General features: G+C 49.6%; 8 protein-coding genes across 8 annotated transcripts; 2 read left to right on the forward strand and 6 right to left on the reverse strand.

Annotated features, from left to right (window-relative positions):
* Positions 1-114: 114 nt before the first annotated feature.
* EV420DRAFT_672730 (uncharacterized protein) lies at positions 115-2189 on the reverse strand. The gene is made up of 2 exons (XM_060483023.1): positions 2049-2189; positions 115-1995 (listed from the first exon to the last, which is right to left on the reverse strand). The coding sequence occupies exon 2, from the start codon at positions 1782-1784 to the stop codon at positions 210-212; it is 1575 nt and encodes a 524-aa protein (XP_060337814.1). The 5' UTR covers positions 1785-1995; positions 2049-2189; the 3' UTR covers positions 115-209.
* On the reverse strand, positions 1909-5076 carry EV420DRAFT_1260876 (Cl-channel protein; the record flags this gene model as incomplete). The annotated part of the gene is made up of 21 exons (XM_060467033.1): positions 1909-1995; positions 2049-2212; positions 2265-2363; positions 2420-2654; positions 2699-2724; positions 2773-2912; positions 2965-3035; positions 3084-3171; positions 3221-3298; positions 3353-3366; positions 3420-3551; positions 3599-3628; positions 3675-3716; positions 3769-3890; positions 3943-4111; positions 4160-4267; positions 4319-4352; positions 4402-4451; positions 4505-4608; positions 4659-4735; positions 4790-5076. 21 exons carry the CDS (start codon positions 5074-5076, stop codon positions 1909-1911), a joined length of 2157 nt encoding a protein of 718 aa, XP_060337815.1.
* A 49-nt stretch (positions 5077-5125) lies between these two features.
* Positions 5126-5934, forward strand: EV420DRAFT_1700334 (vitamin-D-receptor interacting mediator subunit 4-domain-containing protein; the record flags this gene model as incomplete). Its single annotated transcript, XM_060479484.1, has 3 exons — positions 5126-5510; positions 5540-5749; positions 5804-5934. 3 exons carry the CDS (start codon positions 5126-5128, stop codon positions 5932-5934), a joined length of 726 nt encoding a protein of 241 aa, XP_060337816.1.
* EV420DRAFT_1507790 (protein-tyrosine phosphatase-like protein) lies at positions 5751-7120 on the reverse strand. Its single transcript, XM_060471393.1, has 6 exons — positions 7100-7120; positions 6892-7045; positions 6416-6854; positions 6247-6360; positions 5997-6221; positions 5751-5946 (listed from the first exon to the last, which is right to left on the reverse strand). Exons 2-5 carry the CDS (start codon positions 6900-6902, stop codon positions 6048-6050), a joined length of 738 nt encoding a protein of 245 aa, XP_060337817.1. The 5' UTR covers positions 6903-7045; positions 7100-7120; the 3' UTR covers positions 5751-5946; positions 5997-6047.
* On the reverse strand, positions 6852-8181 carry EV420DRAFT_672599 (endoglucanase V-like protein). The gene is made up of 7 exons (XM_060483022.1): positions 7801-8181; positions 7644-7754; positions 7540-7598; positions 7446-7475; positions 7340-7395; positions 7100-7290; positions 6852-7045 (listed from the first exon to the last, which is right to left on the reverse strand). Exons 1-7 carry the CDS (start codon positions 7946-7948, stop codon positions 7029-7031), a joined length of 612 nt encoding a protein of 203 aa, XP_060337818.1. The 5' UTR covers positions 7949-8181; the 3' UTR covers positions 6852-7028.
* On the reverse strand, positions 8067-9000 carry EV420DRAFT_672593 (NADH-ubiquinone oxidoreductase complex I, 21 kDa subunit-domain-containing protein). Its single transcript, XM_060483021.1, has 6 exons — positions 8813-9000; positions 8649-8759; positions 8432-8596; positions 8366-8378; positions 8222-8316; positions 8067-8171 (listed from the first exon to the last, which is right to left on the reverse strand). Exons 1-5 carry the CDS (start codon positions 8955-8957, stop codon positions 8235-8237), a joined length of 516 nt encoding a protein of 171 aa, XP_060337819.1. The 5' UTR covers positions 8958-9000; the 3' UTR covers positions 8067-8171; positions 8222-8234.
* Positions 9001-9062: 62 nt separating this feature from the next.
* On the forward strand, positions 9063-11961 carry EV420DRAFT_673053 (uncharacterized protein). Its single transcript, XM_060483026.1, has 4 exons — positions 9063-9257; positions 9310-9456; positions 9512-10675; positions 10726-11961. Exons 1-4 carry the CDS (start codon positions 9159-9161, stop codon positions 11800-11802), a joined length of 2487 nt encoding a protein of 828 aa, XP_060337820.1. The 5' UTR covers positions 9063-9158; the 3' UTR covers positions 11803-11961.
* EV420DRAFT_672948 (kinase-like domain-containing protein) lies at positions 11892-13493 on the reverse strand. Its single transcript, XM_060483024.1, has 8 exons — positions 13414-13493; positions 13317-13366; positions 13133-13266; positions 12905-13084; positions 12729-12847; positions 12494-12680; positions 12295-12444; positions 11892-12242 (listed from the first exon to the last, which is right to left on the reverse strand). The coding sequence occupies exons 1-8, from the start codon at positions 13455-13457 to the stop codon at positions 11982-11984; spliced, it is 1125 nt and encodes a 374-aa protein (XP_060337821.1). The 5' UTR covers positions 13458-13493; the 3' UTR covers positions 11892-11981.
* Positions 13494-13529: the final 36 nt, after the last annotated feature.

Consider the following 13529-nt stretch of genomic DNA (forward strand, 5'->3'; position numbering starts at 1 on the left):
GCGACGGGTATCGATTCCATCTACCAGATAAGTATGAAGCTACACGACATGGATGCGAACCCAGCCAGTAGTTACGGTTCTAAAGAGTAAAGTGTGCTATATGTAATGAGATCGTACAGTAGAGCAGAATAGTATAAAAATGTAGGAAGATGTGCCGTGAAATATGCAGAGCAATAAGACGAAAATTTACACAAGCGTTAAATAGCCCATTATGATGCCATGATGGCTTGAGTCTTCACACCCGCGTCTGTTAAAGCGAGCTGAAAGGCGTCTAAGTGCTCGCGAACGACTTGGCGACCATCTGTTCTCTTCATCCCATTAATACGCGTTGGCGACGTGACGGGCGTGTTTTCCCCGCTGGAATCCGGCCCGTCTATGATTCCTGCCTCCCATCGTTCAATCTTCTGTCGACTTCTTTCAGCGCTGTCCCATTCTGTCCGCCACCCTCCTAGCTTGTTCTTTAGCGCTCGTATCTTCCGACCTGCTTCTGTTGTAGCTGCACCATTGACCTGTGCTTGCTCAGAGATGGTAGAAAGGGAGCTGACAAGGGAGGTCGTGAAGGAGCGCAGATGTGCTAGTTGTGGTAATGTCACAGCAGGTGTAGCAGGACCGTGTATTGCAGGCGGTGGCGGGAAGGAATCTTTCAAAGGCGAAAATGGAATATCAGATTCGTCGTCGGAATAATCTCCTAGATGGCGGTGTTCAGGATCCATATCCCATTCGCTAGAATTTGAAAGGTTCGCAAAATGTTCTTCCTCCACGGTATCCAAATGCCGCGGTTCCGAGTGAGGCAATTCTACAGGCGGCTTCCCATCTACAAGGTCATCTGGCGGCGTAAACTCTTCCAGCTGACCGAGCACATCGTTCCCGCCGACCTCTCCAGCAATTTTCCGTAGCTCTCTTTCATACTCCAACAGTTCCCGTACCTGGCCTTCCCGATCCCTAACGGTGTCATTAATTCTACGTATGACATCTGTTGCAATCTTCTCCAAAGCCGGCTGCTGTGACGCTGAAGACCCCATGTCAACGTCAATGCGCCGCAAATGTGAGAGGAATTTATCGGTGGATTCTAGGTTTTCGGATAGTATTTCCATGGCATCCTTCTTTTCCGGCCGTCGTTGTTTATTAGCTGACGGACTGTCGAGAATAGGGTCGTACACGGAATGGGAATCGTCTATGTCATCGAATGGGGTATTGGCTGGTGAATCTGACTCGGATGCGAATGTCAGTGGCTCACCGCCAGCAGTGAGATGTGGATCTTCATCGTGGTGGGGGGTTTGATCTATACCCTCAGCTCCTTCGTCGTACTCGATTCCGAATTCTTCGGCAAGGAGCATGGAGCCTGCGCTTGGCTCTGGCATCAGCGCTACTGCGAGTTCATGGGCCAACGAGAAGCGTCCATTGGAAGCGTCGTCGTCCATGGCGTGCGAGAGACTAGAGACACTCCGCAAGGAGGCCGTCGAACGACGTGGATTCAGGCTTTGTCGTGAAGGCGATTTGCGGTGTAAAGCTTTGGGCTTTGGCGGTGAAAGAAACTGGGAACTTGAGCCGAAGACGTCGTCGTTGGTGCTGTAGTGCGACATGGTAGAGAATGGAATGGGTCGTCGAAAGAGAGAAAAAGGAGGGCGAGCAGGAGCACAAGGAGGTCCAAAGACGCGTTCTGAAAGTGGGTCCGTGGTAACCTCTCGGGAATTGCCGGTCTCCCCTATCGTGGCACAAGGAGCTTCTGGCAGCTGGACTCTTGTAGGCAAATTAATTAGAATCCATGTATATATGTTGCACATGAATGCATGAAGACAGGCATAAGACGCGTCAATGATGATGTACAAACAGGCTCCGTCTATTATATAAATGACATGTCACAACGTCAGGGGATTGTGAGGAGAAAGCGCTCCAGTATGAGGAAACTCATGCCGTCAACAAAGCAGCCACGTCTGTCTTTGTCACCATACCCTCTAACTTGCCCTCTTGAGTAAACAATATATGTCGGAGGTTCTTCGCAGCATATTATTTTAGCTTTGGCCATAGAAGAATTATTGGAAACCTACCAATTTCTGGAACATCTTCACGACTAGTTCCTGAGGGACTTCCTTCCGAATCTGCATGATGGACTGTTCAAGAACGCTAGATAGGTTGATACTGTCCTCTGGTGTACGAGTGAATTGGGGGTAAAATACGCATTTTCTAGATCGCTGTTCCTCGGGGAGGTAATCTGTCACCAAAAATCATAAACATGAGATAGAAATGGCTCCGATAGGACCCACCTATGACTGATTTTAACTGATCGCGTGTTACATAGCCCATCAACTCTCCTTGTGATACAACGGGATAACCGTGAAAGGTCGATGTACTAAGAAGGTTGCCTAATTCGTAGGATTGAACAATACCATCCCACCACAGAGATGAAAAAGAAACATACCGAGTGTCATAGGAGTGCACTGACCGTCTTCAATGACAGCAAGCTTCTCTACTGGCCTCATAATACGGGCACCGGTCTCTCCTTGGTCGTTGTAATCACCAGGCGCTAGCCATGGATACTTCCGCATTGCTATCCACACAGCATAGATTCCATCCTTCCCAAAGGCGTCCCCAACCCATTTGGCTGTCATGACAGAAATCATGATAGGTAAAACATGCGAAAGTGCACCCGTCAACTAGAAGAATGAGTGCATGCGCAAAGAAACAGGACATTGATTACCTCGAATAGAATGACAACCAAAGATACTGTAGGAGATATTAGTCCGGATATGAAGAAGCGAATCTGCAACCAACTTGTCATACGAGTGACACCGCCCAGCATGCCAGCGGCGCCAATCACTGCGTAAAAACCCGGAGAAACACAGCGAACTGTAGGGTCCGGAGGGCAAGACAAAAACATCCATGCCGTAGGATATGCCTTGTGCAAAGCTTGCCTGTCGTACGTTGAACGTGGTTATTTGTAGGGAATAAATGGAAGCTACGTACGTTAATAGACCAACTGCTCTTCCTAGACATGCACCAATCGCGATTGTAGGAAGAAAGATTCCCGCTGGGATCTGCGACGTCCAAAAGTCATCGGGCCCGAGTTAATAAAGGAGCAGTACCATCATTCCAAAGGTCCAAGCAGTGAGCCCAAATTTGATGATCGCTGTTAGAATCAGAAGAAAAACATTCTCCCACAATGCTGTTGGACTGAGAAACCATCAATGCACGTTGCAGATAAGAAGGGTGCTCCGCTCACTTGCAAAGACCATGGTAGTCGCCTTTTGACGGGTCACATTCTTGAAAAAGATTGGATACTAGCTCGGACGTCTGGGCTCTGCGAAACGTCGCGCTGAGGAACAATGACCACGTTGACGGATGATTGACAGACCTCGCGAAGACAACCTAGAAGATGCTATGGTCTACATTAATCACGTATAAGAAGTGAAACCACCTACCAGGTAACTAATAGCAGCGGTAAACGCGCTTACACCCACCACTTCGACGACGGGCCACTCATTCAGGATCGAATTTCTACGAAACAAGGCAAACTCGACGTTGAACTTGATTAGCAGAGACCCTGCGACTCCCTAGAGACTGTCAAACATGGATTTCATAAAAAGTGAACAACGCTTACTCCAATGATACCCAATCCAAGCCAAGGAATCTTAAAGAGTCAATCACATACGAGTTAGGATTCGTGTTGGGCTCACAAGTTCAAAGGCTCTCCATGTATCTCCTGTCACACTCGTAACCTGAATATAATCAAGTTAGTGAGGTAAAAAGATTCCAAAATAGGGCATTAACTTGGAAAAGCACAAGTTTCCCGGTCCCAAAAGGATCTACGTATTGCAAGGCAACGGCGGCTATGGCTGATGCTACGAAACCTCTCCACAACACATCACTTTCACCTGCAAAGGTATCCAATTCTGTAAAGGCAGATGAGCTTTCAAAGTCGCGCTATATTATAAGTGAGATTACCTTCAAGTCCAAATAGAACACCCCCAAGAGGACTACCGAAGGCTACTGATACACCTGCGGCAGCGGCTGCAGCCAGGATTTTTCGTTTTTGCACCTCACTATTTCTGAACTGCTTGAAGAACCTCGACAGAAGGAAAGCCATGCAACACGCTACATGGACTAACGGTCCCTACAACCATAGTTTGAAAACATCCAAAGAAAGATGAATGTTGCACACTTCTTTACCGAGGGAAAGGCCAGAGGCCACCGCTAATGCTAGACCGAGGGCCTTGATGAGAAGAGTCCATGGTGTTAGGAAGGCATCCAGAATATAGCCGCCTAAAATCTATATGCTCTTGAGACGTATTCATATGAGAGTGTATGGTGACGTTCGTACAGCTTTGATCTCAGGTATACCGGTGTGAAAAGCACTGAAAGAAGTTATGAGCGCCATCGGGGGAATGTAGACGCGATGCTTACTATGGAGCGTAGGTCTTCACCAAGACTGCTGCGCTTCCTGCAAATGCGACCTACGAGAATGGATTTCATATAGCCACAGACGTTGGGGTCAAGGTTTGCTTACAGCAAGAGATACATAGATGAAGGAGTGCAACAGAGACTGCGCAAAAATATAGCGAATATTGAATACTTCGCTCCATGCTCGCCATTCTCTGCATAGTTCTCCCGCTAAGGTAAACTTTAGACCTAGTCGCAACGAGCAAACATGTGGTGCGTACGATCCAGTCCACTGCAGCAAGTATTCTGATTGTAGAAGAAACCGTACGTGCAGCGGCCCTCCCGGAGGTCACCCAACCTTGAAGTTTCATTTGCATTAATATTCGCGAGGCTGCTCAGAAAGGCAACGTACCACTTGACGAGAACGTCTAGCCATGCTCCAGCAAGGCCTATTCCAATGCCAGTCAAGACTACCACCAGCCACATTCGAGCCGAGTCGATCCATGGAAGGAGGAGGCCGCGTATACCGTGCTGTGAGCGCTGCGCCTGTGTCCGTTCTCGTTCTAGGGATTCTTCATACAGCCAGTCGATGGAGCTGCCGTCCTGGTATTGCGTAGTGTGGTACTTGTTCGTATCGTGGAGCTGGCCATTCTCCGTTAGCGCGTAGGATTCTTCGGGGTAGTGGTTCAAATGTGACATGACATCGTGGTAAACAGCCGACGCGATACTACTTTTGGCCACGACGACCATGACCACAGGCGACGATGCCTCGTCCATGTCCTCTATTCTTCTTGCCCCCTTGACCGACCTTCAAACACTATCGCAGGCCTTGTTCGTTTCACTTTCACCTGTCACGAAACCACCACCGCCGCCACCTCCACCAGTTTCTGCTTTTCTTGCCTGCGACCAGGCTCTGGCCTCTGCTGTGAACACTGCGCATTCGCATCAAATTAGACAAAGAAAGATAGAAGCACTGAAAAATGAGATCCTTGAGCTCGATGCTCGATGGCGAGAAATATGCATGGAACTCGAAAGGGAGAAACGCGAGCTGGAGGCCATGATTGAGGAAGGCGAAGAACGGGTGCAGGCCATTGAAAATGCAAAGAAAGGCGCGTTATTCTCTTTCTGTTATGGTATCAGCGGTGTTGACACAGTTGTGTAGGGTCTATTCCGTATCCTGAGCTGCTGGCTTATGCACAGAGCCTAAGCGCATTTACTTCTGCCCCTCCCAACATGCCGGACTTGAGCCTGCCTGGCCAGCCTCCTCCACCACTGTTCTTTCCACCTTTTCCAAACGAAGAAAAGATGCGCCGGGGTCGTCTCAATGCAGAGGCCCCACTTGGATTGCCAGGAGAAACACATTCTATTGGAGGTATATTATTCCTACTTTGTAGACTATTTCGCATCTCAAAATGGATTGATCCAGCACCAACCGTATCACCCAAAGGCCCCGACGCTAACCAGATGGGCCCCGGGGCGAACCCGTACAGGCAAGATCTCCGTGCTCCTCAACCACAATTCTTCGACCTGGACCTCGATTTAAATCCTGATTTGTGAACAAAATTACGACTGCAACTTGGTGAGCATCATTAATAACCATGGTTTGAGCTCTCGCTTACTGAATTCAATGATAGGCTCCAGTGATATCCACGGTCAAAGTGCCAGCATTGTCACTTGTTCACCTCCTGTACTTCGACAGGCTCTGCGCCCTTGCCTTTCAACCACCGTATCCTTTCGGCAACCCCATCACTGATTTTCAGCTTTTTGATGTTCCTCGAAAACGTATTTTCACGACGAGACTGCGATACATTCGCATAGCGTTTGGCATAAATCTCGAGCTGCCGCTGCGAACCCTATGTTGGGTTGCACAATACCACGCTTCGATTTGACGAATTTCACTGCTTCTTTCGCCGACATACCAGTCGAGGTCAGATACGCGCACACTACAGTTGCGCTGCGGCTGACTCCCTGAAAGCAGTGGACCTACAGCCCCGTAGAGAATGAGGAGATGTAATCTATAGTCGGAAGATATCCATACCAAGACTTTATTCATTGGTTCCTCTAGCGCCAGACGAAGGAACTCGGTCGTTCGCTCGAGGTGAGGCAAGATATCAACGTCTGGCCTATCCATGATTTGAATCCTCAGCTTGTTCTTCTCTGGGATGCATTTGGGAATAACAGGATCATGCTCCAGGACAGACACGACATGGGTGATGCCCAGTTTGATGAGTTCTTTCTCGTCACGAGCTGTATAATAATCCGAGAGAAATATGTTCGGTGTAATGAGGCTAGCTTTGCCAAGTTTCAAGCCAGGATCGTTGTTGGCGGCTAAGTTAGTCGCTCCAAAAGCAGTTCTCCATCTGGGGTAAGAGAATGCCAACATGGTGGTACGAAGCAAGCTCGAGATCAGCGCCAGAAATGTATGGACCGGACATTTGACTAAATCAGGAGCGCTTCTTGCTCGTACTGAACAGTGCCTTGAAACTTGAAAACGTTTCAAATCTCACGATGGACTGATAGAGCATCACAAAATGAATCAAGAGTTGTATGTATCAACGGTACTAAGAGGGATACTAGTCTCCAGGACCATGCGAAAGCCGCTAAAGCTCCTCCTGTACATGTAGATCATTGCTGATGTTGGTTCACCTAGCTCAACTAGGGGCGGTACCTTTAAACGGGTACGTCAAATGCTATAAGAGGTGACGACAACGATTGCACGCACCTACGTTACCGCATCCAACCGCAGGCCAGAAATCGGCAGTTTCGCCGTCTAGGCAACCGGTATCCCACAGCTTGCTACCGTCACTTCCACTCCACTCATCGCAGGAGACTTCGGTAAAGTTCCCGGAAAGAGCAGTGTGGCCTGAGGGGAAGAATACATCGGAAGCACCGTCGTCTGCGCAGATGTCGAAGCTGAAGACAATCAATACAAGACAAACACCGAACCCGTGGAAATGCTCACTGGTATGGCAAACCGTGCGAGTTATTTGGGTTACTGGTGGTTTGACCACACCATTCCTGAATTTGCATCGTCAACAGTGTCATGGGGCAGTAAGGAGCGCGCATACCGTGTCAGTATATGGACAGAGGTTGGTAACCTAGAGGGTGGGGTTGTGTTGCTTAGGATCACACTACATGTCAAGAACTTCAAAGACTTCAGACCTTCACAACAATAGTGGAGAAGGGGCCGGTGTAACCAGAGTTGGACGTATCGGCGGTTGCTGTACAAAGTCAACAAAGATATGAATGATAGTGATCTTTTTTACCCGTCACAGCGAAACAGCGCCCGCACGCGTCACCTGCACCATCGCCGCTTGCGGCACCATAGGCGAGTTGATTCATGGCTGCAGTGTATCCAGTCACTGTTTGGCCACAAGCTGCTGGATGTTTATAACAAAGTCAACGGACAAGGGCAAAGCAAACCTGGGGAGCTGCACCCAGAGTAGGTGGTGAAAGAGGCGAGACCTGAAGCCTCTTGGATGTAACCACCTTCAGCTCGACGATCGAGCGCTGATGCGCTGACAGCGAGAGCAGGAATTACCAGAGAGAGAAGGCGAGAAGCAATTGCCATTGGTGAGTTACAACTAATTCCCAAGTAGTAGGTGGTTTTTAAAGGATTCGTCGTTGCTGCGCCAAGACCCCGTTGCCACTGACTGTCGTACAGGGCACCGACAATGAACCGTTCTTACTTCAACATTTTTCCAAGTTATTCCGATTTGAATTCCAGATGCATATAAGCGAGTCGAGAGGCGCCACTACAGCTGTTCTACGCTATCATTAGGATCATTCCATCGCTTCATAGGAAGTCATTAAGGTGACTGAGAGACGAAGCAAGGCCACATACTGTTGTTTGCTGTTCACTTTGACGTAGTGTCTTCTGTCGTTACACCATACTTTGCAGGATCGGTACCATGGTAAGGATGATTGACCAAGTTGAACCTGTTTGTAGTGAGTAGACCGAGCAGTTACCGAAGCGACGTCAACTTACATGGGAATAGCAGCTAAAATAGGACTTGAACAAGATGGAAAGACAAGATTAAAATCCAGAACTTACAAAATTTAAACTGCGACCATACGGAGTTCTGATGGGCAGCATTTTGGACCCATTGAGGCTGAGGAGATTCCCCGTACAACGACTTTCCTTCCTTCGCGCGTTGCGTCAGTTCCTGCAAATCCAGCTCTTCCTCCCGTTTATTCTCGGACATTCCGAAGAAGCGGACTGAAGAACCACTGAGCATTGCGGATAACTTTGAATGCAACATGTTACTCACGGCTGGACCGCTGGTATGCTAACAAGAATCCACCGAACAGACCAAGAATACCAGCTCCGCGCATGCCTAATCTCAATTGTTTCTGTGTCATTGAGGATGGGTCCGCCATCTCTGCAAGATCATGAACATCTTTGAAGCTGCTGAGAGAAGTAATTGGTCCGTACCCCAAGCGAAAAAGGCGGCCGGAAAAGCAGCGGTAACGGCGGCCCAGGCACCGTAGTCGGAGGGGCGCATGTATCTCACGACCCGGTATGCATGAGGGTCAGTGTCAATGACGGGATATGCTGTCTCTACGACCTTCTCCGGCATCGTAGCGTTTACGGAGGAGCGCGTGACAGTTACAGGTGTGACAATTTCGTTTGTGAGCACGTGACTACCGGCCCTAAAGCAGTCTTGTCTTGGCTGGCCTTCCGACACCTCGCAGCCTTGTTTTTTTGGGCGTTGTACTTTTCTACCTCAAATCATCTCCACCATCTGCTTGAAGGCCCAGCACACGTCCCGGATATCGACATGAGCGCCATTCGAAGCACACCTACTCGAACCCATCGGGTATCACCTTATGTTCGCCGTGAGCCACAACCTCAACGACCACAACCGCCCAAAAAATCTGTCTGTCACAATCTTCCTGCTTGTTGAAACTTCACTTATCTGAAATTTTTAGATGTGGTCGTTGTCAGGGATTCTCCACTATCTCAACCCTTTGCGGTCCAGGGATGACATGGAAGTAGACGACGAAGTATCGCCTCCACCACCGGTGGCTGACTCTAGTCCTCCGCCTACTCAGCCATCACCGAGTGCAGGACAAGTTGTATGTTCTCATTATTGTTTGTCTACGTGCCACTTTCAACTATTTTCTTCTGTAGACGACGCAACCCTCGAACACGAATAATGACAGGACCTCAGGCGCGTCAGCCACCCCTCCAGCCATTCATCCTCCAGTTCTTCCTCAAACCGTCCCTGCCACGCCCGCAAATGTTTCCGTCGCTTTGCCGATATCACTCGACCCGGCCCTAGAGAGTGTCGCCGCCTACCTCCATGATCGACGCGACCAGACTATTCCGGCGGCGGACGCTGACAATTTAATTGATAAACTCATGCAAGCTGCTGCTCGTGAGTCACATCTTGCCCGTTTTATAATCCTACCCAATATTAACGTTATTGCAGGCCAAGGACGGGAACGGGAACGCTTCCGTTTTTCTAACAGTCCGTCGCCACACCGTGGCAATTCGCCAGCTTTGACTGCGAATTCTGAGGCCGGTGGCCCTGCCACTCCGACCAAGATGCTTAGCAAGAATCCTAACGGGGATTATAGATGGAAGGGAGGCGGCAGCGCCAAGGTTCGGCCTCGAGGTCGATATCAATCCCCAGCGTTTGGGCCGTCGCGCGCCACCCCAGACCGTTTGATTTTGGGGGATTCTACGTTGACTTCTATCACGGACAATACGAAAGCAGATACCAAGAGACGGCGCGTGACTAATGGCCATGGGAGCTCCTTCGCCGAGCCAAGTGGCGCGTCAGCCACTCCCACAACACCCAAGTCCATTCCGTTCCCTAGACGCGATACCCCAATGGCTTCCCCAGCCTTTAATACTTCCTCAATATCGTCCGCCAACCCTCCAGCGTTAAACGGAAGTCCGCCTAAACTCAATGGACTGCCGGCTTCCACCTCGACCCCTCGATTCCGCCCTACTTTTGTCCCTCCCAAGCCTACCACGCCTGCTGTTCCATCCCCTCTGCGTCAAGCCTGGGGTCAAACCTCTCCTGGTTCACCCGAGACGCCACCGCAAACACAGAAACAATCCAGTGCTGCAAATTTCATGGCAGCATTGATCAAAGATAACACGCCTACCAAGAAACCGGATATCAGTAACCCTTATCAAACGCCGGGCTCTATCAGAGCAACTAAATCGAAACGACTGAGAGCAACCGGAAAGCCTGCCATCCCAAAGAAACAAGCTGTGGAAGAGAAGAAGGAGAAGGAGAAAGTTTATTCACCACAGGCAATCATCGAAGCCACTGTTCCTAAGGTTCGTTGTCGTCACAAAAAGCTTTCTTTCTTGCTTATGTCTTCATTCAGGGTAGCAAACGATCGCGTCCGCCCACCTCTGCTACGGCTACCAAGGCTATCGCTGCACCTAAATCCTTCAGAGTCACCGTTGAGGACGTCGAAGATGAAGGTGATGAAGATGAAGCCCAGCGAGCCACCAAGAGGATGAAGCCCACTGTCAATGGCCGTACGACCACCTCCACCCCTTCTAAGGACGCTGAAGCATTAAAACCTGAAATCAAGGTGAATGGAGTCAGCGAATCGAACCCGCCCGCGCCTTCTCTTTTTGGTTCCCCAATGTCGTCTGCTCGTGTTGGGAGATCTTCGAATGCCCCCAAAGAACCCTCAAAGCTAAGGTTTAGCTACCAGCCTGAAACCCCAAGCTCCCCTCCCCCTGCTCCAGTACTCGCTGCCGCGGTTCTTCCTGGTGCAAACGCGACGCCAGTTCGTACATTCCCTTTCCCAGCAGCGATGCCTCCACCAACCTTCTCCTTCCCCGCAACCCCTTCTCCTTCGTCGTCCTCGCCAACGGTGAGCTCCCCACCCGGTAGGTCTGACCCAAAGGCGGCTGCTCTTGCAGTCTCCCCATTGTCGTTGCCTTCTTTCAGCTTTGCGTCCACTTCATCAAAGCCATTGTCGTCTGAATCATGGGATACCGAGGCGCGTAGTAAGGCGAAGGCTACATCTACCTTTGAGCTACCCACATTTTCCTTCCCGTCCTCTCCGGTGGCTGGTCCATCGAAGCCAACAGCTGCGACCCCTGTAGTTGCTGCTCCGGCCCCCACAGCCCCACCCAAGTCCTTTGATTGGAGCGCTGCTGGAATGAAGCCGCCTGCTAAGGCGGCCCCCGGGGAATGGTCCTGTGATGCATGCACGCTCAAAAATAAGGATCCTGCCGCGGAGAAATGTCAAATTTGTGGCGAGCGCCGGGAAAAGCCCAAACCTGCTGCTCCTGCTGCGACGTTTAACTGGGCCGCCGCGGGGATGAAACCATCCAGTCGCCGCTCCGGATCAATGGCAATGCTCTGCCTGTATGTTGACGCAGGGAGGAGCCGACAAGTGTTCGATCTGCGATACACCCCGCGCTTGATAAAATTATTTTCTTGATTCTCAAATTCCCAATTTCACTGTCTACTTTCCCCCATTTCTTCAATCTTGCAATCATCGTCATCGCATCCAGTTTTCCTTTTATCACAGTTGTATATCTTACACAATCGTAGCTACAGTAGTTACAGAAGAATGAACATGGGGTGTTGGGCGGACAGTTTTCTCTTTTACGCGTCTGACTATGAGCCTGATATCGGCTTTGTGAAATCTAAGCGTCGAGCAATGGACCTACTCTTGGAGTCGTCGTAAGGAGAGTTGAGTTTACGTTTTGGCCTTGCTTTCGTCAAGCCACTCTTGCCACTGGAAACAGTGGAGTCCATGTCAACATTGGCATCAACCTCTTCGAGCGGTCGAGAGGCGGCTAGCTGTGAGGCACACTTTGGTAGCTTCGAAGGATGTGAGGGGTACGGTTGGGCAAAGAAGTACTGGTGGTGTAAAGCCTGTCATAGGATTCAGTCAATGGTATTCACGACAGAAAGAGCTGCTGCTGACATCTTTGGCACTGATACGTCTCCGTGGCTCATATATAAGACATTTGCTCAACAAATTCAGCGCGTCGGGACTTGCCGCAGTAAACAAGTCGCGGAGTGGTGTCTTTGGGAACTGACCGACAGTAACATAGTCTGGTAGCTTCGTATGGCCCTATCAACGATATGAGACGAGGATACGACTATTTCTATTCGGCACCTACAGGCCAGTCTTGTTCCGTCGGTGTGCCTAGTGCACGGAAGATGGTCTTTAGCTGGTCCATGTCACTCTCGCCGGCGAGGTAGGGTGTTCGGAGCATTAGTTCGGCGAATATACAACCAACAGACCAGATGTCTACTGCGGTGCTATAGTAGCGACAACCGAACAGAAGCTCTGGAGGTCGGTACCACCTAGAAGCATGTCAGAACATGCTAGGCCGTAACGATGAGAACATGTACCGCGTGATGACCTGACATGTCATTTTGTATCCAGGATCAGCAAAGTCTCTGGCTAGACCAAAATCGGCGATTTTTAGTTGACCATCAGATGCAATGAGCAAATTGTTAGGTTTGAGATCCTAGCGAGATGCACGTAAGTACGACGTAAAGGTAGGCAAGGGCAGTTGAATGCTCACACGATGCAAGACGAAATTTCTATGGCAAAACTCGAGCCCCCGAAAAGTCATGGCCATCCAACTCTTGATATCTGCAGGGAGAAAGACGAGAGACCGATCCTTTATTATCATTTCTAGGTCTGAATCAAGGAACTCTAGGACAAGGTTCAGATTCGTCTTGGACGAGAATACGTCTAGTAGCTAGGACTTATCAGACAGCGAAAGATACAAAGAAATAAACTGACGCACCTCGATGACATTCTGGTGCTTTAGCTCTCGCAGATATTTGACCTCCCGAACCGCAGACATGTCGAGACCATCTTTGAATTGACCAACTTTGATTTTCTTTATGGCGACTTTGCGTCCAGTCGAGGCTTCTCTCCCTGGAAGAAGGATTGGTATGAATGTATGAAAGCAAGAACGCGAAGTGAACCTCTGTATACTACGGCGTACGTTCCCTCTCCGACCTTCTGGTCCTTGACCCTGAAGAAAACAATGAATAAAGTGCTTTCGAAGACTTTGCTGCTTACCATCGCTTTTGGCGCTCTACATTGGCCCGCTCAACTGCATCCATGGTGAATGTGAAGGAAATGAAACGTATTTAGGTGTAATAACGTCAGCAACAAGCCCCTATTTTCTTCTCTTT

The sequence above is a fragment of the Desarmillaria tabescens genome (assembly GCF_030435595.1).
Source record: "Desarmillaria tabescens strain CCBAS 213 chromosome Unknown EV420scaffold_3, whole genome shotgun sequence".
Lineage (NCBI taxonomy): Eukaryota > Fungi > Basidiomycota > Agaricomycetes > Agaricales > Physalacriaceae > Desarmillaria > Desarmillaria tabescens.

Bases quoted from the DNA above. Each gene is read 5' to 3' on its own strand.
- EV420DRAFT_672730 (XM_060483023.1), bottom strand. From the start codon at position 1,784: ATGTGCAACATATATACATGGATTCTAATTAATTTGCCTACAAGAGTC.
- EV420DRAFT_1507790 (XM_060471393.1), bottom strand. The intron at 6,361-6,415 runs GTATGGATATCT...ACGGGGCTGTAG, and splicing joins AACCAATGAATAAAGTCTTG to GTCCACTGCTTTCAGGGAGT. The intron at 6,222-6,246 runs GTGCAACCCAAC...TAGGGTTCGCAG, and splicing joins TCAAATCGAAGCGTGGTATT to CGGCAGCTCGAGATTTATGC.
- EV420DRAFT_672599 (XM_060483022.1), bottom strand. From the start codon at position 7,948: ATGGCAATTGCTTCTCGCCTTCTCTCTCTGGTAATTCCTGCTCTCGCT. The intron at 7,599-7,643 runs GTAAAAAAGATC...GACTTTGTACAG, and splicing joins GCGCTGTTTCGCTGTGACGG to CAACCGCCGATACGTCCAAC. The intron at 7,396-7,445 runs GTATGCGCGCTC...ATGCAAATTCAG, and splicing joins TCTGTCCATATACTGACACG to GAATGGTGTGGTCAAACCAC.
- EV420DRAFT_672593 (XM_060483021.1), bottom strand. From the start codon at position 8,957: ATGCCGGAGAAGGTCGTAGAGACAGCATATCCCGTCATTGACACTGAC. The intron at 8,760-8,812 runs GTACGGACCAAT...ATGATCTTGCAG, and splicing joins GGCCGCCTTTTTCGCTTGGG to AGATGGCGGACCCATCCTCA. The intron at 8,597-8,648 runs GTGAGTAACATG...GTGGTTCTTCAG, and splicing joins AGCATACCAGCGGTCCAGCC to TCCGCTTCTTCGGAATGTCC.
- EV420DRAFT_673053 (XM_060483026.1), top strand. From the start codon at position 9,159: ATGAGCGCCATTCGAAGCACACCTACTCGAACCCATCGGGTATCACCT. The intron at 9,457-9,511 runs GTATGTTCTCAT...TTTCTTCTGTAG, and splicing joins CACCGAGTGCAGGACAAGTT to ACGACGCAACCCTCGAACAC. The intron at 10,676-10,725 runs GTTCGTTGTCGT...GTCTTCATTCAG, and splicing joins TCGAAGCCACTGTTCCTAAG to GGTAGCAAACGATCGCGTCC.
- EV420DRAFT_672948 (XM_060483024.1), bottom strand. From the start codon at position 13,457: ATGGATGCAGTTGAGCGGGCCAATGTAGAGCGCCAAAAGCGATG. The intron at 13,085-13,132 runs GTGCGTCAGTTT...GATAAGTCCTAG, and splicing joins AGCACCAGAATGTCATCGAG to CTACTAGACGTATTCTCGTC. The intron at 12,681-12,728 runs GTACATGTTCTC...ACATGCTTCTAG, and splicing joins ACATGTCAGGTCATCACGCG to GTGGTACCGACCTCCAGAGC.